Raw genomic sequence first — 24,611 nt, 5'->3', positions numbered from 1 at the left:
AGGATGTTGGGAAATACAAATGCTTCATTGAAAAATAAGATATAGAGTCAAGGAATTGCTTTTCTTACACACTTAGTGGCATGTTTTGTATCATTATCTTCAGCAAGTAGTGAAGATTAACTCAGTTTTACATTAAAGAGTCATAGATGTATAACTAGATGTTAGATTTCACCTAACATAACTTTCTCATTTTGGAGTTAAGGTTACTGAAAGCTAGAGAGGTAATTTGTCCAGTGTAGATAGGTCAACTGCAGACCTGGGTGTTCAATTCAGATCTTCTGATTTCAAATCTGCCATACTATAACCATTTTTAGGTTTTTGTGGATTCCTTTTACTATTTACTACCACACTATTGGTTTCCTATGAGAGGAATCTACCTGTATCCTTAACAAGAAACATGTAAAAGTTTTGTAGACCATGTAATATACCTTGTTTCATATGAGATTTTACAAGTTTAGCATTTTCCTAGATTTCCTATCTTGATTTAAGATGATGTTTCCATGGAAATGAAAAGATTGCTACAGTGGTTTTTCCCCTGGTTATATTTGGCAGTTATGTATTATAACTTTTCTAAATTGACTTTAAATACTGCAGGGTGATCTGACTAACGCACTTATAAGGGAGGGTTGCTTTAGAGAAAGGAACTTTTTTTTTTTTTATTGCAAAGAGTAATAATTTTGATACTAGTGAAATATTTCACTGTTATTGCATGAAAGCATGCTATCTATCCTAGTAATTATGTACAATCCACTCCAGGTTAATATAACGAAATGGTATTGTGTAGTGTACTTAAATTTGGCATTTCTTACCATTTCTGTAATATATGTAAAGCATGTATTCAATACCACAATTTGTATGCTTTTTCATCACTATTTATTGTCCATTCTGACAAATAGTTTCCTTAATTATTTGTCACTTTCCAGATTTCCTCTCTTCTCAGTCAGCCTGTAATTCTTGGCTCCTTTTCTTTCATCTTACAGCTTTCCCAGAAGTTTGAGTAATTTACCCTTTTCTGGGGAATGCTTTTCATTTTATGAAGGTGTGAAGGTGTCAATGTGTCATGACTTTGCCATTCATAGTGGAATGCAATTAGAACATTACCTTTGTCACCAAACTTCATTTAAACCGGAAAATAGAACCTTGGCTTGTGCTACCCCTGAATATGTATATAACAGTGCCTTATGTCATTTCAAATAAAATCCTTCCTTCCATGTTAATTACAGATTTTACCTGGACTTCCCTACACTAACCTTTTGATATTCTAATTGTGAATGACTAGCCTGGGGGGCCTAGTTTATCCATAATGAAACCTCCAGACTTAACCTGTATTTCCTTGGTTGTTTCTATGGAGGAAATGTAGAAAAAATAAAACAATTCCTGCCTTCTAGAAGCTTATGGTAGAGTTGAATAAAATTTAAAATGCTAATAACTACAGTTAGCAATAGCTAACATTTATAGTAGTTTAAGGTTTGCACAATGCTTTATATATATTATCTCATTTGATCCTCACTGCAGCTGTGGAAGATAGGTGCTCTTATTCCCATTTTACAGATGAACCTGAGAAAAGCAGATTAAAATGATTATGCCCAGGGTCAGTCATTCAGTCAATAAACATTTATTAAACTCCAACTCTGTGCCAGGCTCTATGGAAAGCACTAGAGATATAGGCATGAGAAAGAGCCCCTGCTGTCTTAGAACTTATAAACTATAGCAAGAAGCTAAAAAGTAGAAAGATGCCCAAAGTGGGAGCACAATGGAAACTAGTCCAAGAAAAAGCAGTTTGTGGGAAATAAAGAGATAACTGGTTTGAGATTGCTTTTTAAATGTAGGCTTTGGGAAAAGTTCTTTGCTCTGTTGTCCAGTCATCCAATCAGAGAACAGAAAGTACTGATGAGATGTCATTACCAAAGGTGATGCATATCCTTATAGGTTAATATAGACTTGTAATGGATGTAATTTGGAAACAGCTCTTTGTTGGAAGACTGATTAGGATATTGCTTCCTAAACCAGGTAGTAAGGCATATTCAGGGGTATTCTGAATTCTTGGAAGCCCATAGATTATTAACTGGGTATTAAGAGGATCTATTATCAGAGCTGCCCAGATCTCTTTCCTGTTTCATTTCCTAGAACCCCATGTGCCCATCCCCCATTACTTTACTTCCTTATACAGCTGCTTTTCTTCCCTTTCTCTAAGGCTTAGAGATGTTGATTTAAAAGGGAGAGAAGGGCATCCCTAAAGATGTACTTAGGCATTTGGGTACTACTATTTTAGTATACCACTTCAAATCTTAATAGAAATTTACTTGATCGAGTTGTCAATGAAGTGTTCTTAACCATGTAAAGAAGCTCATAAATTAATAAATTCCTTGGCTCCATTAATGCATTATTAACTGTTCCTGACCTATATAAGGTTTGGAAAGGAGGATTAGAAGGATTAAGTCTGCCTGTCACTCCTAAAAATATCCTAGAGGGTTCTTCCCCCCCTTTCCCCCTAATCACATAACTACAACCTTCTGTGTAGCCTGAGCTGGCCAACTTTTCAGTACTTTTACCATGAAACCTAAGAAATTTCATGTAGGTTTTCTGTTATATTTGGGTGAGAATACATACAAAGTGATAATAAAAATCAGGTAATGTTCATTCATTTCATAACAATGTTCTGGGCTTTCCTTTGTTTTTTAAAAAAATTTCAAAATTTAAAAAATTTAAAACTCCACGTGGTATTAGTGTTTGGCTCATAATAAGCACTCAAATGATTTATGAATAGATGAAAATTTTAAACTAAAAAATGCATTAGGCTGACAATTTATTGGGAAACACTTAGCACAGCTCTCTAATATCTATCCTAAGATCTTAGTGAGTCATCAGCACCTACTTTGCACAGGGTATGTCATGAGGTATTACTGAAAGAAATAAATCCAAGAGAAAACTTGTTAGTCTCTGTCCCTAGAGGGCTACAAACAGGACCAAAATACATTAAGGGGAAAAAAAAGACAATATTTAACAAATTTCAATTTACACTTAAGTGTGGTAGAGTAGAAAAAAGAACATGAGAGTCAGAGTAGATCCTAGTTTCTGATGTTTCACTGATGTGCTTTGGGACATAATCTTTCCCTTAAAATTCCTTCAGCTATTAAATTAGTGACTGGACATGATGGCTTTTGAAGAGAAATTAACAGTTTTATAAAGTTACACATATAAGGGCTAATAAAGTTCATGGAGATTAGTTAAGTGAAAATTTTAAAGGAGAAAAGTGTAGAGCAAGAACAGAAAGAAGGAAGGAGGGTTATTGCCTCTTAGTTCCTCATTAGTAAAGAGGGTGGTTGGATTCTTAGTGCTTTCTAGCCCTAACTTTATGATCCCATACAGATTAAGGAAAGATTGCTGAGGAATTTGTGAGGAATGTGAGAGGCAATCAGAAGATTCTAAATTTGTGAGCCAAGGATCAGATGAACAGAACTATCCTTATGCATTTGGCTGGATAGAAGTAGTTATGAATCTACTTAGCTTGTTTCCAAGGGCTATGAACTTTTATTTTTTAAAGACCTGCATTGTCTAGCATTGTCAGTGCTACCACTCTATGAGATACCCTAGTAGCAGAGCAAGAAGTGCAGGACTGGTTTTAGTTTTTACTTAATGAATGTGTTATCTGGAGTGACACACAACCTCTCTCAAGCTCATTTTCCTTATGAGACAGTAGAGAATTGGATCTGGGAGGGACCTTACAGGTCCCTAAATGTCACCTCTTCTTTTTTACAGATGAAGAAATTGATACTAGGTAGGTCTGATCACTTGACCAGAATCATCCAGCTTGCAGAATCTGAAAGGAGATTTAAACCTAATTCTTCATGTCTAAAGAAAGTTCACTGCCTACCCTTCTTTCTATATAAAACTCCTTGCATTTATATATCTAGGGAATCTATATAAATAAAGTTCATTATTATTGTCATTGTTGTTAGACTATGCAGCTAGATGGCACAGTGGATTGATTGAGTGCTGGCCTTGAATTATCTTCCTGAATTAAAATCTGCCCTCCCATACATCTTAGCTGTGTGACCCTGGGCAAGTCACTTCATCCTGCTTGCCTCAGTTTCCTCTTCTGTTAAAATATGCTGGGAAGGAGGTAGCAAAACCCTTCAATATGTATGCTAAGAAAACCCCAGAGGGAATTACAAAGAGTCAGACATGAATGAAACCATTAAATAACTATTATTATTATTTTATCCTAACTCCAAATCTAGTGTCATTATGCCATTATACCCATTGAAGAGGACCCAGAAGATACTGACAAGCATAGTTCCCAAAAAGGGTATGGTATAAAACAAGAGGGTTTAATAATAACTTGCACATAACTAGTATTTCACAAAACTTATCTCATCTGATCTTCGCAACTACCCAGTAAAGAAGGTGATAAAATAATCTCCATTTTACAGAAGAGATTTGAGAAAGAGTAAATGATTTGTCCAGTGTCATATAGCCAGTAAGTATCTGTGGCAGGATTTGAACTCAGATCTTCTTGAATCCAAATGAAACAATAGTTAGCATTAAAAGTATTTTTTAAAAAATCAGGCATTGTTGAAACCAATTTGACTTTAATTCCAGTAATTTAGCTTAGAGTAGCCTATTTAAAACATATTTAATGATGTTTTAAATTAAATTTTATTTTGTATAATAAATACATTTTTCATACACGATTTTTATCTGAGCTAGAGAATATAAAATAATAAGTTTGTAGTTATTTGCACAATTTTTAATTAATTTCAGATACTGTTTTATTGTAATGCTAAACTTTTTCTAATGGATTTCAAAAAGATTAGTGCTCTACCCTAATATACTTTGGGTTGGGATTGGGGAGCTCTTCTGTCTTATAGGAATGATGAAGAATCATTCTATTATTTAAGAGATGACCTCTTCCTGCCCACTAAAGGTCATAGTGAAGGGCACTATCTCCTTTATTTCATATGGAAGAACTCTTCAAATATAAAGACTCGCAATAACAAGGATTCTGTATGTTCTTAATCTCTTATGGTGTCCCTTCATCCCAATGGAGTCCAGATATACCGATTATACCAGGAGAATCTCAGTTTTGGGTGACCTCACATAATTATAATAGTTATTTAATGGTTTTTCTGTCATGTCTAATTTTTTGTGACCCCATCTGGGGTTTTCTTAGCATACATACTGAAGTGGTAGGATCAAGAATGCCTAGGCCCTTTTTTTCAGGACCAAAGAGACTTTGAGGACAATTGTAAATTAAAAAAAAAAAAAAAAAAAAGTTAAATACAGTTAGCTGCTGAATGAATTATGGCACTGAATAAGTAAGTTAGCATTGTGGTTGTTATTATATATTGACTTGGCCTACTCATATACAATTAATATTTCAGCAGTTACTTAAGTCTGTATTTCTTTAGAAATGAAGTAAAAAGCAAACAAATAAAAAAATTAATAAAATAAAAAAGAAATTAAGTAGTTAGTTATATTCATATGATTTCTATGTATATGCCTTGGCAGGTAGACTCACAAGTATTTTAATTATTTTAAAAGTTATTTCTTTATCTTTGCTGCTTAATCTTGTTGGTAAATTATAGAAATGCTAATGATTTATATAGATTTATCCTGCAACTTTGCTGAAGTTATTTCAATTAATGTTTAATTGATTCCCTTTCTCTGTGGTTCTCTAAGTAAAAGTGATCATTTTGTTTTCACTTTTCCTTTGCTTATTCCTACAATTTCTGTCCTATTATTGCTATAGCTAGCATTTCTAGTAATGAATCCCAGTTGTGGTTGATATTAAAAATAATTGATATCTTTGCTCTTATTGGAAACAGGTCCTAGTTAATGTCCATTATATATAAAGCTATTCCTTGGTTTTAGTAAGAAAATTCCTTTTATTCCTGTGTTTTCTAGTGTTTTTAACTGGAATGGGTATTTTATCTTGCCACAACCTTCTGTATTGTCATGTAAGTGTATATGTATATATATATACACACATACATATATATATATATATACATACATATATATATATACACACATACATATATATATATACACATACATATATATATGTATATATATATACACATACATATATATATATATATATATATATATATATATATATATATATATACACATGTAGCTGTTATTTTCATAGTGTTCCTAATATTGAGCCAATCCTGCATTCCTGGCATAAAACTAGTCTGTACACAGAGTATAATTTTTGTGATACATTTCTGTAGTCAGCTTGCTAATATTTTATTTAAAATTTGTACCTCAGTTTTCATTAATGATTGTTATCTTTCTGTTTTGAATTTCTTTAGGTATCAAAACTTTATTTGTATCACAAAAGGAATTTGTGCCTTCTTTTCCTGTTTTTTTCAAAGACTTTTATGTAATATTGGAACCATCTTTGTTATTACTCTCTTCCCCATATTGTGCTTCACTTACTCTAGAATACTCTCTATAGGCTAATTTGCCCTGCCTTTCCCCCCCTTTGTTCCCTCAGTATATGCTGTTCACTTATGATTTGTCCTCTTTGGTTGTTAAATTTCTATTGTGATCATCAATCTAGTGCAATGGACCACAAATATGATCTGAAGAATACAAAAAATGGGGAAGGTGCTTAGATGATTCATACATCAATGAAGAAAACAAAATCAGAAATAAACGCCACCATCATTATTTATTTATTTATTTCTGCTCATTCATTATTTACTTATTTATTTGCTTGCTTGCCTACTCACCCACTCTGTCTGTCTGTCTGTCTATCTATCTATCTATCTATCTATCTATCTATCTATCTATCTATTGATTTGCTGAGGCAGTTGAGATTAAGTGACTTGCCCAGGGTCACACAGGTAGAAAGTCTTAAGTGAATGAGGCCAGATTTGAACTCAAGTCCTCCTGACTTCAGGACTGGTACTCTATCCACTGCACCACCTAGCTGCCCCAGTAAACATTATTTTTAAAGAATACACATGCGCACATACATGCATTTTAAATTAAACATTTTTCTGTCTGTCCATTGTAATCCAACTTAAACATCTCTTTCTCTATGAATCCTTCCTTAACTTCTCTACTATCAGCAACAATCTTTTTCCTTTCAAGCTTTACAAATTAATCTTTTAGTTCCTCTAAATATCTTTTGTTTCTTTTTGCACTTCTCAGTATATATGTTAGGTTTGTCGAGAGACCATAGAAACTTTGTCTCCCTTGCCTCTATCACAGGAAACTGCATACACACAAACATATATAGCCACTTAATTAATGTTTGTTGAATTTAATTGTTGTCCAAGGATAAAAATAGTATATTTGTCTTACTTGTAGGATGGGAGCTGCAGATAATATATACAAGGGACAGAGTACCTTTATGGAAGAACTGACAGACACAGCAGAGATCATAAGAAAAGCAACATCACAATCTCTAGTTATCTTGGATGAATTAGGAAGAGGGACAAGTACTCATGATGGAATCGCCATTGCTTATGCTACTCTGGAGCATTTTATTCGAGATGTAAGTATATTGTATTTTCCTTATAAAATGTATATGTAGTCTCAGCATCCTATTTGAACTTTCTACATGTCACAGCTATCACTTAGAACTGATTTTTTAAAATAATAGGTTTTTATTTTCAAAATACATGCAAAGATAGTTTTCAACATTCACCCTTGTAAAACTTTGTGTTTCAAACTTTTCTTCCTCCTTTCCCCCACCCCCTCCCTAAATAGCAAGTAATTCAATATATGTTAAACATGTCCAATTCCTCTCTCTATATATATTTCCACATTTATCATGCTGCACAAGAAAAATCAGATCAGAAAGGGAAAAAAAATGAGAAAAAAACAAAAAATAAAAAGCAACCAAACAACAAAAAAGATGAAAAGGCTATGTTGTGAAAAGAAATGTTGTGATCAACATTCAGTCCCCATCCATAGTCCTCTCTCTGGATGTGGATGTCTCTCTCCAACACAAGTCTATTAGAATTGACTTGAAAACCTTCATTGTTGAAAAGAGCCAAGTCCATCACAATTGATCATCAAATAATCTTCTTGTTTCTACTCATTTCCCTTAGTATCAGTTTAATCTCTCCAGGCCTCTCTGAAATCATCCTACTGATCGTTAATTATAGAACAATAATATTCTATAACATTCACATATGACTTCAGCCATTCTCCAATTGATGGTCATCCACTCAGTTTCCAGTTCCTTGCCACTACAAAAAGAGCTGCTGTAAACATTTTTGGTGGGTTGGGGGAGTCTCTCTTTTCTTTAACAACATAACCAGTATGGAAATATGTTTTGTATGTCTTCACATGTAGGACCTAAATCAAATTGCTTGCCTTCTCATTGAGGAGAGGAGAGAAGAAAGGAGGAAGAGAATTTGGAATTCAATTTACCCACCAAAAAAAAAAAAAAAAAAGCACTAAAAATTGCTTTTACATGTGATTATTAAAAAATAATAATAATAAAACAACATAAAAATAATCCCCACTCTTAATAAAGGAGGTAATCACAGAGTCTAACACATGCAGAGTGTTCTGCAAAAAAAAAAGTCTTATGAAAGATCAAAAAATGTTTTGTCCATTTGTTCTTGTAACTGATATTTACCTGTCTTGACATCTACTAGTTTGTCATTTTTTATTTTAATGAGTCTTCTCCAACTATTTAAAGTGAAAATCAAGAATGTTATTTTAATTGTGATGGAGGCTAAGCCTGTCATAGTCCATTTACCATGACTTCCAAACTTCTGACTTGGTACAAAACAAACAAGTTTGAACTAATATTATCAGAACTAGTCTGAACTAATAATTTAAATTATATAATATGATACTGAATTTAACTACTTTTAAATTTGATTTTTTAGATTTACTAACTTAACCAGGTCTTTAAAAAAATTAAATCTAATGAAGGCTAAGTAGTTTGAAGTCATATAGGTATGTATGTGTGTGTGTATGTAGACAGCTAGAGATATCTATATCTGTCTAGATGTATGTGAGTGTATATGTATGTATCTGTGTATATACACATACATACATGTTTATATATATCTATGTATACATATAGATAACCTAACAATTTCCTGCAACTTTTTATGAATTCATTTTACAAATCCAAATGGAAAGCCCCAGAGTGTGAGAAGGTACACTAAGGCCTTTTTGAAAGAAATGCTAATGAAGGGGGGGGGAGCACAATGATGGCTAACATTGACATGACATTGCCAGCTTTCAAGAAGCCTTTGATTACATAGCTTGCATGTTCTAATTTCATTTTATAATGTAAATGGTACACTAATAGCTATCAGTCCTTGACTGCATTTCATTATTTTCTGTACTATGTTATCACTTTCTGCAAGAGAGGATATCAAAATAAGTTTACAAAATCGAAAATGTGTCTTAAACATTTTTTATTATTATATCATTTTAGGTGGAGTCATTGACCTTGTTTGTCACACATTACCCTCCTGTGTGTGAACTAGAAAAAACATATCCACAATGGGTAGGGAACTACCACATGGGATTTCTTGTTAATGAAGATGAAAGTTCACAAAAACCAGGTATGGAGCATTTTTAAACTTCAGTTTGATTGGAACTTTTATTGGAATGTGGACTTTTTTGTTGATTAATATTAATCTTTTATTATGTGGAAATATGTGTGCACAAATGTCTGTTGTGGGCCAGATAGGTGACAAAATAGATAGAGCTCGCCCTGGAGTCAGGAAAATTCATCTTCCTGAGTTCAAATCTGGCCTGAGGCCCTTTCTGGCTGTGTGACCATAAGCAGGTCATTTAACCTTGTTTGCCTAGGTTTCCTCATATATAAAATGAGCTGCAAAAGGAAATGGCAAACCACTCCATTATCTTTGCCAAGAAAACCCTAATGAGATCACAAAGAGTCAGACATGACTGAAAACCACTGAACAACAACAAAAATAATAACAAAGTCCTATTGTGATGTCTAATTTGGTTATTTAGGAGACTTTAGATGCTTAAATACAATCCCAACCAAACAAAAGATTTGTTGGTTTCTACAGCTGCTTTTATGTACAGTAGCTGTAATGGGCTGAATTTCTTTCTTTTGTAGGCCAGCTTAATTAAATTTGAAGAATCTCATTGCCAGGTTGTTTACAGAGTAGATAAGAAGTATAGAAGTACAGAGGTTGAGATCTTTGTTAATAGAGTTAATAAATGTAATAAGATCTGAAACAATGTCTGTAACAAGAAAATCATGGATATCTGAATGATTACTTAGTCCTATGTTTACAATAGTCTCATATATTTCTTATCTACTCTGAAAATGATTAGAGGCAGGGACATGAAAGTTTAAAAATTTAATATAGGAAAAAATAAGAAAAATTAGAAAATAGGCTACTACTTATACTAAGGCTTATTTCCAGCAAATGTTCCAAGTAGGAGAAAGAGGTACTGAATTTATTGATAGCATTTAGAGTCTATATTTTTGTGGTTAGAAATGAATTGTATTATTGAATTATATATATATATATATATATATATATATATATATATATATATATATATATATATATATATATATATATATATATATATATATATATATATATATATATATATATATATATATATATATATATATATATATATATATATATATATATATAAAATTATATATAGAACATTATTAGGCCCTTTGAAAATAACTTCATTTATGTGATCATCAGGTAACTTGGAGTATTAATGTTTTATTATTACAATCCATCTGGAAGATAATATATGTAAATGCAAATGTACCCACACATTTAACAAGATACACAAAAAGAGCAGACCCATTGCAAATGAAATAGACAACTGATATAATTCCAAGGAAGAGCTATATGTAGACACACACACACATACACACACAATTTCTAAATAAGTTTTCTCTTGGAATCCCAGTTCGATTTATGATCATGTGGTTTCTCCAAGCTTTCCTCTGTCATCTTCATCCATGAATAGAGAGTGATAATAATACTTAAAACTCAATGATGCATTGCTCTCAATAGAATCTTATAGAGTTGCTTGTGGAAGTTATTCTACCACTAGAGTTTACTATATTATTACTCATCCTTGAAAATTGGGGATGAGACATTTCTTATGAAATTTGACCAAAAACTTAATATGCCTCAATAGCCAATAGAAATCTATCACTAATTCAAATGAAACAACCTTCCATAATTTCAACTGTGAAGGTATGCTATCTCTGAAATAGCACAACCCTTTCATGTTTCAAAATATGGTTAAATGAGTTTCTTGCCCTCCCTCCCCCCACCAAAAAAAAAAAATAAAGAGTAGTACAGTAGTTATACAGTAATTATACTTGAAACATCAACCTTGAAATAATAAGTTTCTCTGAATTTAGTTAGACTGTTGTGTTCAAAAGATGTATGGTTTCTTATTCACAGTTGAAAAATTCCTCTTAATGACACAGGTCTATAATTTGAAGTCTAGATGGGTTGTCTATGGCCCTCAAAAGTTAAATAACTTGTTGAAGATCAAATGATCTATGGTTTGAAGGTGAGACTTGAACCTGGTCTTGATTTCAGTATTAGTTCTTTTTCTCCCAGACCAGGCCTCAACTTGAGAAACAAAAATGATTATAGTGAAAAACCATTCATTCATGAAATGGCCACTTATAAAATGAGTCCATACTCAAACAACCCTCTTGCTTAATATTTACCATATCTCCACAGATTTTAGCAGTTGTCTTTGTCAATCCCTTGCTGATTATCGGGAGCAATTTCAAAAGAGGATGATTTGAAGATCATAGGATAAATAGAAGCCTTTGGGAAAATTGATGAAGTTGTGAAATTTTTTTTTTTTAATAACAAGATCCTCTTTATGGGTATATTGTATAAGTCAAACATGATGAGCATCATATTGCGCTATCATGATTTTGTTATCATGAAAAATTATGCTTCCTTCCACCCAAATCAACACAATTCATTCTTTATTCTAAAAATTAGCAAATGATTGCAATCATGATCTACATCTATTAAATAAGAGAAACTTATTTTAATAATTTGTTTCATTTTTCAAAATAACAATCAGCCTTTTTTCTACCACTTATTGTAAAATGTTAGTAAGTGAATCAACTTTCAGTGATCTTTTCCCTATCAATTATCCTTGGATAATGAGGACACCAAATAAAAAATACAACTTTACCACTTCAAGACTTAAATTCTCAACTGTCATGGGGGCAATGTTCCTAGAAAATGGCCTAAAAAGTCAAAAATAGGATTGTTGATAAATTGAAATGGGAAATACAGTGTTAAGGTTTCTATGATCACCAAAAACTGTAATCTTTAGTTAGAAATAGCTAAAATACACATTTCTGCATATAGTTTATTATAATAAAATAGTAATTCTCATAACATGCTCTTTTCCTAACATAGTAATCATGAAATAAACAATAAAATGTTGGGGAGAGAAGAGGCAACATGGCAGGAGGCAGGGACAATGGCTCGAGAAGAATATGAAAGTTAAAAAGGGGAAAGAGAGAAGTGAAACCTAATATCTCTAATCTCCCTTTCTAACTGTTCTTTATTGAAAGCACATGCCTTGGGATTAGTCCCTTTTCCTACCAGACTCTGTCCAAAGGGCTATAACCTATCCTGCCCAGCCATTACTTGGGAGGTTACTTTAGCACTTCCTGGAATTGTTGTGCCCTGCTTTCTAGAGCCCCCACACCAGGGTGATGAAAATATTGAGTCCTGCTTTCTAGAGCCCCCATGACAGTGTGATGAAAATATACCTTCCTAGTGGAGAAGTGATGAGGCAGGACTCCTGAGGATGGGGGGAAAATGGAGTCCCTTTATTACAAGGACTTTTATACCCTTTTTATACCCTTATGTAACAAAAACACTGGGCATGTGCCCAGAATATACTGTGCACATGGGACCATATAAACAACTTGCTGTTGTATTACTTTCCCACCTGGTATCACTCTTCCACCTGCTATCACTCTGCTTCACAACCTCCACACAGGTTGTCACCGCTTTCTCAGGAAGGGCGAGAGTCCTCAGGGGACATGGAGAGCTGAATGAGACATTGCCAGCAGGTTCCCTCTAGGCTGAAGGGTCTTGTACCTTATCCAGAGTTTCCCCACTGACTGTGACACTCTATATGGAATGAATTTACAAACACTTTTTATGATTATTTAACTCTTTTGGGTGGATATAAACTTGTGCTCATTGTGTTTCTCTTTTTTTTTCCCCTCTACTTAGCATAGCAGGACATGTACATGGTTGCCAAAAGGAAAATTCAATGCCTAGATGATAAAAATTGAGTATAATTATAACAACTTTGACTCTTTATGTAAGTCAATGAATATCTATTAAGATTCTACCATGTGTCAGACACTGTGCTTAGAGCTGGCAGTACAAGAAAATATTTAGTTGAAGACTAAATATTTGGTCCAGCACTTTGCACAGTACCTGACACATATTGGATGCTTAAATATTTATTGACTTCTTTTATTTTCAGACCTCTTTCGGAGGTCAAAGTCTTCATCTTTTCAGTTGAAAAATAAAAGGATTTCTTGTTGTTTCTTATTTTGTTGTGCCTATCTGATTAATTTATTGTGACAATATAAATTTTTTCTTGTTTGTTATACAAGGCCCTGTATAGATTGCATCTCACTCGAGTGAAGCTTTCTTTAAAAATTGTCTCTCACTCTTTTCCCAATGATGTAACTTTTTCTAAGATTGGGAAAAAGAGAGCAATCATTAATTAACAGGGATTTCTCTATACTTAATCTTTCAGTCTGCTTCCACCTACTTTCTCACCTGTTCTTTGTCATCTTGATTTTTTTTTAATTAAAAAAAATTTCTTAATTCTTTGTGATAGAGAACTTGAGTTTCTGTATTCCTCAGAGTCAACATTCTTTTTACCTCCCACTCCTGGCTACCACCATTAGAAAGGTATTATTTTTTCTCTTACTAAACAGTGAGAGAAAAAGATGATGCACTTTTCCTTATCAAGCTAGAATCTGTTTATGCTTTGGATTATTTTGATTTTCACCTGGTAAAAAGGGCAAAACATGCATTTATAAGTGAAGTAATACTGGATTCTACTATTTGTGTGTTTTTATCTATAAGGTTGGGATTTAGTTAGTGAAGGACCAAAAAATTTGTTAAAAGATGGTACCAGCAAAAGACCTGAAGATCTACAAGGCTACCATGTTATTAGTAAAGTAGGTTAACAAGAATCTGTGCAAAAAAATAACATTTTTAAGTTTTAAGAAGTTATTTTAAAATTAAATATAATTTTAATAAAAGCTACTCATTTGGGAGATAAAAAGTAAAATCTGAATTATGACAACTTCAATTTGAAATATATTACTGGGTAGTTTAGCAGGGCAAATTTGCCATTTATCCAGAATGCAAGCAACTAGAATGTTCAAATAGCTTAGAATTTTCCCCCCTTTTGGTTACAATGATAGTGCATTTATATTTATAATGAGACCTTATAGCAGGAGAGGAACCTAATGTGCTTTCTGATTAATCAAAAAAAAAAAAAAAGATTAAATTTTCTTCAGTATGGCTTTTTTTTAGCTTTATTATATTGTAATTCTTTAAAAGATGATAATATATGATAGATATGTTAACTCTCAGTTATCCAGATTTTTTTTTTCATTAACCAGAAGGCCTCATTCCCATGTATTAAAATTGTACAGATTGTCTTTTAAAAAGGGAGAGAGAGAGATGATTCTAGTATGCTCACAACCATTATCTCATAAGATTGACTTTCTACCATCTCCGGTGTATTTAACAGAAAATTGCCCAAAGGTGAAGAGTCTTTTCTTCTATACTGAATTATTATAAAACTGATGCAAATATATTTTATATAGCTACAACTCAGTTTCCTCAAAATTCATTGCTAAAGCTACATTTGCTTTCCTGAGTCCCCTCTAACTAATTCTATGAATCAAGATGTCCTCAACATAAAAAAATATTATCACAGCAAAATTTATCCATTTTACATTTGTGGGAAAAAGGTAAAATGGTATATGGCATACAACAAATAAATTTTTTTAAGTTGTAAATTTTAATAAATGTTTAAAAAATGGAATTTTAAATATCTAATTAATCCTCTCCTTTCAGTTTTATAATGTATTTTTTTCCCAATCTGTGTTTCTTATTTTTCCCTTTTTTCTGCTATAGGTCAGGAAGATGAAGAAATCCCTGATTTTGTCACTTTTCTTTATCAAATAACCAGAGGAGTTGCTTCAAGGAGTTATGGGCTAAATGTAGCTAAACTAGCAGATGTCCCTGAAGAAATCTTAAAGAAAGCGGCTTACAAATCAAAGGAACTTGAAAGATTAGTCAATGTGAAAAGGTCAGAATTATCCCACTTGTACTTTTGACTCTGTCAAGACACTATCAAATGGGAACAAGGAGAAATGGATTGTCTAATAAATGAACATCCAGCGTCGTTTCAAGTATTTTCCCAGGTTCCCTGAAACACATCATTAGGGTAAAAGGAAAAATAGCCCTTGCAAAAAGCTCATGTGAACCCCTTTTGCCTTTTATTCACATCTTTTAAAATTAAATTGTTTGGTTTTTTTAGTCATTCCTATAAAGATAGAAATGAATCACTTAAAGTATACAAGTAGAATAGTTAAGAAATTTCTGAAGATAGAGAGCATTTCAAATCTATAATTTTTGTTTTAGCATTTTAAAAATTAAAATTAGGTGAGGAAATTTGCCAAAATAATTACATAATTAATCTACCCTGAATTATTCCTGATTATATTACCCATTTTATAGATTAATTCCTTATTTATTTAAATATTCTCTTGCAATTAAAATTATGTTCTTTTAACTTTAATACAAGCATATCAGCAATTGAGAGTACTGTGTAAATAAGTTTTGATAGAAATGTTTTTATTCCCTATATACCATGGATACTGGACTTGAAATTAGTGGATCTGGATTCTAATTACAACTCTGCCAGTTGCTACATATTTGACCTTGAACAAGCTATTACATCTCTCTGGGATGAGTTTCCTCTTGCATAAAATAATTGGTGACCTCTAAAGTCCCTTCACCCTCAATTTATGAACCAGTGAACAACTCTTACTCAAGTCCCACTGTTCTAAGATCAACACTGACTCTTCATTCCATCTGGGTATCATCACCTTGTAATTAACAGTAGAGTGACTTTTGCCTCACCCTAGCAAACACTGTGCCTCAACCAAGATTGCTGTTATTCACAGTTCATTTACCATGGAATTGTAAACTGGTTTCTTCTGTCTGAAAATACTAAGTCAAAGAAGATCACAAGTTCATAATAATAGAGGCCCTTTCCCAACAATCACAAGTAATCTTGATTGAATATATTTCAAGGAGAAATGTATAGGAAATAATTTTAAGTCTGGGTTTTGTAAGATTACTTTAGAATCTAGTATACTTCAAAGTTCAAAGATAAATTTTAAGCTTCCTGTGTGCTTTATTGAGTTCCTTTCTCTCCTCCCCTCCCTATCCCCCCCCTCCCCCGGCCCTCAAGGAACTACAACAATGAAATCTCAGTAGAAGATAAGAAACCGGTTGCAGAGAAGATGACAGCTTTCACATGCTATTATTTATAGTTTTTGATTTACAAGTAATAAATTCTATAAATTACTTATTAATATTCTTTCACTTGGGATATAAAAGTTTTGAAATCCTTAAAATTGCTTTGATGAGAAATGAATCTGCAGTTAAAAACTTAACCTTCTTGTTTACATTGTGACATAAAACAAATATTTGATATTTTGCCTCTCTGGCCTCAGTTTTCATATCATTCCATATTTTCATCAGCATCATTTTCAAGATTTAAAATAATATATTTTGTAATTTTTTTTCTACCTTTCTAGGAAAAGACTGAAATCTTTTGCAAAACTGTGGACTGCAACTGATGTTACAGAAGTACAGGAATGGACAAACACAGTTGAAATTGAATGAACTTCAGCCTCTTGTTGCTGTCTCAAATGGAGAGTAACATTGGTGTATAAAAATAAAATGCTGAAAATACAGTTCCTCCAAAACAAAGTAATAGCCTAACCCTACATGATATTCAGACTGTTTTAAGACAAATGATAGAGACCACGGAATTATGTTTAGTGTGGTTTTTAGGTTGAAATGGAGAGACATTCTTTGCAGGCAGTATTACCAGATTCTCAGCTCTGACACTTTTCAATAAAAGTATAAGGTGTGGTTTTGTCTGTGAAAAACATCTGCTATGAAACTAGATAGCTGGTTGGCTCAGAAATTTCTGCAGAAAAAATTTTTTACACACATTAATAAATAGTATAAATCATGTTCTTGTATTTTGTTTTTGGTAGGTATAAACCATTAATTTACAGTTCTTTGGCTTTCATTTAAAAGAACTGCTCATGAGTGGCTGAAGTATGACAGCATCTACACTGCTATTTTAAATCAATTGCTTTGGAGACACTGTCACTTTTATGACTCAGAAAATAAGAAAGTACAATTGGTGAGCATTAGAAAAGGAACAATTAGATACTACAGAGCAAATAACTAAAAAGGAAGAGCTGGCCTTCAAATCAGGAAAGCCAATGTTTGAGCAGTGTCTCTGACAAGCCCTGAGTGGGAAGGAAGGAAGTTTTGTTTCTATTTTTTAAAGGCCCCATATTGATGAAATTATAATAGGTTTTTGGCTTCCCTCTCATCCCCAACCCACCTAAAAAAGAAACACAAAATTATTAAACATTACTACAGATAATGCCTAAGCCTGAAGAAGCTTTTCTTCTATAGATGATGGTATCATGATAAATTCTTTAATATGTTAAGACATTTTCAAGTAAAAGAAGAGTGATCTTTATGTTTAATAAAGCCAAGACTATTACACTAACCTAGTGATGTATTGTGTACATAGGTATGTGTGGTCAATTAATGAATGCCATAATCTAAATGAAATGGATTATTATTCCTCAATCTTGAAAGTTTCATACTATTTAATTATCCCTTGAGTGTTTGAGATTTCATAACAGTCCTTTCTTATAGCTTGGGGCTCATTATAAATTGCAGGTCTTTTCTCCCCCTATATCACTTGTACCTTGCTCTTTCCCCAGCCCCTTCCTCCTTCCTCTCCCCCCCCCCAACCTCTTATTGATCTTAATAGGTTTTATTGTGCCTTTGCCTAGAGGAATTACATCCTATAGTGTAAACAATTCTACCCACTTTAGATTTTCTCTAGATTTTATGAACGTGTTGTCGGTGCCTTTATTGATGTTATTGGTTTTTAACTACAACAAAAACTTTGTCCTAAAGTTGATTGTTGGAATAATAATTGATATGCTTTTTCAAGTCATTAGATCATAGAATCATAAGAATTAGAAAGAAATTTTGAGGTTTTCTAGTTTAATTTTTTATGTATTGATCAGAAAACAAGCCCAGAGAGATTGTATTTTACCCAGTCACATAGTAAGTATTAGTGCTAGTATTTCAACTCTGATCTTTCTGTAGAGTTCTGACATACTTATATATTTAATTCCATTAGACTTCTCAAGTTATTTTAAGGCAGAGAGCCTGTGGCGTTGAAGTTGTTATTGTTTTAAATATTTTGATAACTGTATTTAATATAATTGTATCCTTTTCCAATTCCATGTATTTTATCTTATTCATTTTTTCCCCTTGAGCATCACTACAGGCATCACTCTGTGACTTACAAAAAGGTGAAGAATCTTTGTCTTAGATGTCTTGGAATTCTAACTCTCTCTCTACCCTCCCTAAAAATTCATCAAAATGAAATTGGTTATAACTCATTCTAGTTCAAAAAATAAAAAATGCCACATAGCATTTAAAAAGAGTGAGATGATTTTTCACTCCTTGTTATTAAACATGTATTGTTCTGGCTAGCTCTCTGGAGGTCATCCAACTGTTGGGCTTTGGTTTCAGCAGAATAACCATCACAAGAATAGTCAGGAATAAAGTCCAAAGTCTCTTTATCTCCTTCACAGTCTGTCTCCTTCGCCTGGGGCCGGGCTAGCTTTCTGGGAAACCTTCAGAAGGGCCTTGATCTTAGTGGAGGAATACAGAAGGCAAGAGAGCCACCAGGATCGTGGGAGATGGAATGTCTCTGTTCCAGTACTTGTTGGCTTTTATATACCTCATTGTAATTACATAGCATACTGATTATGTGTGAATTTAGAGAACCATTACATCACCATGCTAAGTACTAAGTACATATGTAAACTAGATAACCATTGTCTCATCAATTCCTCTGAGTTAATACCTTGTTTCAAGTATAGTTCTTTCAAGTATACTTCTCCAGAGTTCTGGCTCTCTACATCATTCTGTCTTCTAAAATCTCAAAGTCAGTTAACCTATCTATAAAACAACTAGAATCAGCTTTTTAAGAGGAATGTTTATCCTTTTTCAAAAAATTATTTATTTTGCCTTCCTTTCCATACATTAACAATAGCTGTGCTCTAGCTAGCATCTACCAGTCTCTCAAATACCTTTGAAACAGTCATAAGTCTACTGATTTGTGTATATTCTACTTTTTTTTTTTTTTTTTTTTTTGGAGGCTGGGGTTAAGTGACTTGCCCAGGGTCACACAGCTAGGAAGTGTTAAGTGTCTGAGACCAGATTTGAACTCGGGTCCTCCTGAATTCAAGGCTGGTGCTCTATCCACTGCGCCACATAGCTGCCCCGTATATTCTACTTTTTAAAAAAAACTAAATTATTTTATTTCTTAATTTAATTCCTTCTCCCATTCCTTCACCCTTGATACTCATTCCTTATTCACTTATCACATCATTAATTGACACTCAATCTGCTTAATCAATACTTGATCTTTTCATAGAGTAATGAAAAAACAAACAGAAGTATATTCATTTTACTGATTCCTCTGTATTTACCCATTTCAAATTCCCCTACTCTGAAAAAGACTATCTGAAAATAAAAAATTAATAACAACTTTTATTGTATTAATAACTCAAACTCTGGTTTGAGTTTTTGGTGGTATATGTAATGTCTTTTGCATATATTTCCCCTTTTTAATATATTATTTTTAATATTAATATAATATTCTTAATATTAGTATTTTAAATATTAAAATCTGTTCTTGAGTTGAAACTAGATTAAATTTCATTTAGGCTGTTCCACTTTAAAGTTGATCTGCATTGATTTCAGAGATCAGAATGAACAACTTCCTTTCTGTTTCCATATTTTTGTTCACTTTGTAGCAGGAGAGGAGTGATATAGGTGAGTGAGGAAAAAAGATTAATGAATTATTATCTTTGAACTTTACCATTATTGGTAAGTTCAGTTCTTAAAATGGCTGAAAGAAATTATGACATATGAATATATAGAATTCTATTATATGCTGTACAAAACCAGGCAAAGCATGATTTCAACAAAACCTTAAAAAACGATTTGAATAAACTGATGCAGAATCAAGTGAAGTAACCAGAACCAGAAGAACAATTTATGGAATAAGCATTGTAAAGACAATCTATTTTGAAAGATTTAAGAATTCTCTTCAGTACAGTGACCAACCACGATAACAGATATGCAGTGATAAAGAATGTTCCTCACCTTCTAAGGGAAGAATGATAAATTCCTGACATAGAAGTAGATATACATTTTTATATGGCAAATGTAGAAATATGTTTTGTTTGACTAAACAAATAAATATACAAGGTTTTGTTGTTTTGTTTTGTTTTTTCTCCTTCCAGTAGGAAGTGGAAGAGAGAGAATAAATGCATATATAATAAAAGTAATTTAAAATTTTTAAGAAATTCTTATCCGGTTGAAAGATAACCAGAAAAATATATATAGCATATATGACTGACATCTTAGTATATTATAGTATCCCAGAAAATACTAGAGATATGATTTTGATATGAAAGATCTAATAAATTTCCAAACACCATTTTAAAAAGTATCTTTTAGGTTTATTTTTAAGCTATGAACAGACTTGTACCTAGGAAAGATGATCACAGCAGCAAGAAAGCTACTGATTGACTCATCTGTCTGTCACAATCTCTAATGATTATTTATCTTTTGCCACTTTTTATGTAGGTATAGAGAAGGTTGTGCAATTCCCTGACTAAAGCCTTATATGAATATAATATAACCCCTTGATAACAGTTTCTGGAGCACGGATACTTAATAATTAGGTATGGCTTCCCTCTTGTTAAATTGATTTATCAAGTTAAAGGAATAAATAGCCATTTATTAAATTGTTTTTTTCTTTTTCTCTCATGGCTTTTAAAATTGTCCTTGGATGATGATGACAACAACAACTTACCTTTTGAAATAATGGTCCATTATGGTGGAAAGGTCTTGAATTCAGAGAGACTCAGACTCAAATTCAGCTTCTGATGCTTAACAGCAATGTAGACACAGACAAGCAAACACTTGTGTCTTTGAGCCTCAATTTCCTCATCCCTCAATGAACCCCAAATGAGATTGTTTTTGCAAGGCACTTTTCAAGGCACTTAGTGATGCTGTAAAAAAGATCTGAGTTCAAATGGAGCCTCAGACACTGACTAGCTGTTTACACTGGGCAAATCACTTTAACTGTCTACTTTCTGTTTCCTCATGTGAAAAATGAAGACAATATTAGTACCCACCTCACAAGATTTTGGGGGGTATAAAATGAGTTAATTTTTATAAAGTGCTTAGTAAACCTTAAAGTATTGATAAATGCTAAATATTGTCATTTTTATTATTTCTGTAGTATTAGTTACTGTTTAGCCACTTCTTGACATTCTTCTCCCTTGGATTTCAAAACATTGCTGTTTACTTATTTTCTTTATATCTTTTTTTTTTCTTCCTCTACCTTTTTTCATTTGTCCTCTTCCTACTAAGCGTAGGTGTTCTCCAAGTCTGCTTTCAGGCCCATTTCTCTCACTGTGTGATTGTGTCCATTTCAGAGACTTTAATTATTGCCTTTGAAGAGAGGAATCTCAACTATACATATATATGTGTGTGTGTGTGTGTGTGTATGCACACCTATATTTTGTAATATTAAATGTATTTGTGTGTATATACATATAGCCACAATATCTCTTCTTAAATCTAGTTTTGCATTTCCTACGATCTGCTAAACACTTATAACAAGTATCCTCCCAGGACTTCAAATTATACATGTCCCAAACCACTCTCCCAACTTTTCTATTTTGGGTTATAATAGCTCTGCCCTACCAGTTTTCTAGGCTTAAACTTTGTCTTTTTTTTTTTTTTTTTTTTTTTGGCTTCTTTCCCCTCTCACCCCCACATCCAAACTACTGGCGAATCCTGTCAATTCTACCTCCAAATATCCTTTCTTGCTACCATGACCTTAATGTAACCCTTATTTTTTACCTGGACAACGACAACAGATTCCTCATTCCCCTCTCTCTTTTCCAATTACACAGTTTCCAAAATAATCGCCCTAGGGCACATATGTCAGTTCCCTTGCTCAAAAACCTTAAATAATTCTATATTGCATTTAGAATCCACTACTGATTCCTTAGTCTGTTTTTTAAAACTTTCATAATCTGGCTCCAACTTGTCTTCCCAGCAGGGTTGTACTTGAACCATCTGGTACTAGTTTGAGATCTGATTGTTAAATTTGCAGAGTGAGCATATGTGCCCCAGAAATTGGCAAATTCTGTAAATGGGCTTGCTTTGTTGTTTTTTTGGTTGTTTACACTTAAGAAAATTCTGGGGAAAATGTTAATGAAGATTAAAATTAAAAGTATGTCTTGCCTTTCTGTGAGCTGGTTGTTACATTTAACAGCTCACTCTTGCTTGCCAGCCTCATATAGCTATGCTTCACATCAAGTATTTAATGTTTTCTTCAAGACTATTAGAACTACTAATTTTCAGTTTCATTGTGCCCTGTACTTTACTTCTGAAAAGAATAAGCTTTTTGAGGGCAGGGGCAATTTCATTTTTTGGTTTACATCTTCAGTGCCTAGCACATTTTCTAACTTAGTAAACACTTAATAAATGCTGACCTAGTTGATGTATTGAGTGAAAATTTGTTCATTTATGTAGCATTTTATAGGTGACAACTCTAAAATGTTAAAAATATGACATTCTGGCTGTTTCATTGAACAAGTCATTTAACCTCTTGCAGAGATCCATATGGAATATCTTAGAGATTTCACTTATCCAGGAACTCCCTATACAGTAAAATCATTGGTCCAATTCTTAATTAAAAAAAAAAAAATCTTAAAACTTTTTTTGGAAGAGAATAGCATTTGAATGGGCATTTGATTGAGTGTGAGGCCTAGAGTCAAGAAGACTGATCTTCATGATTCACTTCATGAAGTGTCAGTAATTCAGACACTTACCTCTGTAACCCTAGGCAAGTCACTTAATTCTGTTTGACTCAATTTCCTCATCTGCAAAATGAGCTGAAGAAAGAAATGGCAAACCATTCCAGTGCCTTTGCCAAGAAAGCCCCAAATGGAGCCATAGGGTTGACATAATTGAAAAAAAAGACTGAATAATATATTTGAAACTCAAGTAGATCATCATGAACATCAAAACAAGGCTAATAATAATAGGCATAAAAGCTAGCATTTATATAATGCTTTGGTGTTTGCAAAGTATTATACATGTATGTAATCCTCATAACCAGCTTGGGAGGCAGATGCTATTATTATTCTCACAGTTAAAAGAAATTGAGACAACAAAATTAAATAACTTGTCCCATGTCACAACTAGATAGTCTGAGACTGAATTTGAACCAAGGCAGCTAAATGGTGAATTAATTGGTTAGAACATGGGACTTAGAACCAGAAAGATTCATCTTCATGAGTTCATGATGCTGTCGGTCAGAAAAGGATCTTTGATACTGTTTGTGAACAATCAATACATAACACCTAGGATTATATTTTATAATTACCAGACTGGACTTTTATTTTGTTAGAACCTGCTACATTAGGCCACTGAAGAGAAGGCCACTTAGTATCAAATGGAAATCATAAGACAGTAAGCCATCTATGTTAATTAGGCAACTATTACAAAGTTAATTCTTTTTCACTGTTGGGAGAAGTTCTTTTAACTAAGTGAAAAGAGCTGATATTTGCTGTTTTTCAGTCATATCCCATTCTTCATGATTCCCATTTGGGGTTTTCTTGGAAAGGATACTGGAATGATTTGGCATTTCCTTCTCTAGTTCATTTTACAGATGAGGAAACTGAGGCAAACAGGGTCAAGTGACTTGCCGAGGGTCACATAGTGTCTGAAGTAAAATTTGAACTCAGGAAAATGAGTCTGACTACAAGCCTGGCACTCTATCCACTGGGCTAACTAGCTGTGCTAGAGCTGATATTAATGTTCTCTAGAAAAAACAAACAAGAAATCAGTGACTTTGAATTACCTGCCAAAGGAACCACATACACAAATTTGTTTGTTTTTCTTTTATTTTTACAACTTTTATCAATTTGTCTTATTGACACTCGCATCTTGAGAATTCCCAACCCTGACTTTCCTCTCCAATCGGCCTTCTTCATTCCTATTTGCATACTGCAAATAACTGAGAAAATCTTACAACTGCCGACTGAGGGTTTCCATGAATTTATTTAATTTAAACTGCTTTGAGGCAGTAATTTAATGCTTCTCATGTAGACAAACACACTTCTCCAT

General features: G+C 33.0%; 1 protein-coding gene across 1 annotated transcript in view; it reads left to right on the top strand.

Moving 5' to 3' along the window:
* Positions 1–17,042, top strand: part of MSH3 (mutS homolog 3) — a 193,616-nt gene extending 176,574 nt beyond the window's left edge. The window contains exons 21-24 of the mRNA XM_074282190.1: positions 7,330–7,516; positions 9,428–9,557; positions 15,180–15,354; positions 16,874–17,042. Coding sequence (XP_074138291.1) covers positions 7,330–7,516; positions 9,428–9,557; positions 15,180–15,354; positions 16,874–16,961 — 580 coding nt within the window. The 3' untranslated portion in view covers positions 16,962–17,042. The remainder of the gene's footprint in view (positions 1–7,329; positions 7,517–9,427; positions 9,558–15,179; positions 15,355–16,873) is intronic.
* Positions 17,043–24,611: the final 7,569 nt, after the last annotated feature.

This window comes from Sminthopsis crassicaudata, chromosome 1 (genome assembly GCF_048593235.1).
Source record: "Sminthopsis crassicaudata isolate SCR6 chromosome 1, ASM4859323v1, whole genome shotgun sequence".
Classification (NCBI taxonomy): domain Eukaryota; kingdom Metazoa; phylum Chordata; class Mammalia; order Dasyuromorphia; family Dasyuridae; genus Sminthopsis; species Sminthopsis crassicaudata.
Note: the sequence above shows the minus strand (reverse complement) of the source record. Positions and strands in the feature narration are given on the sequence as shown.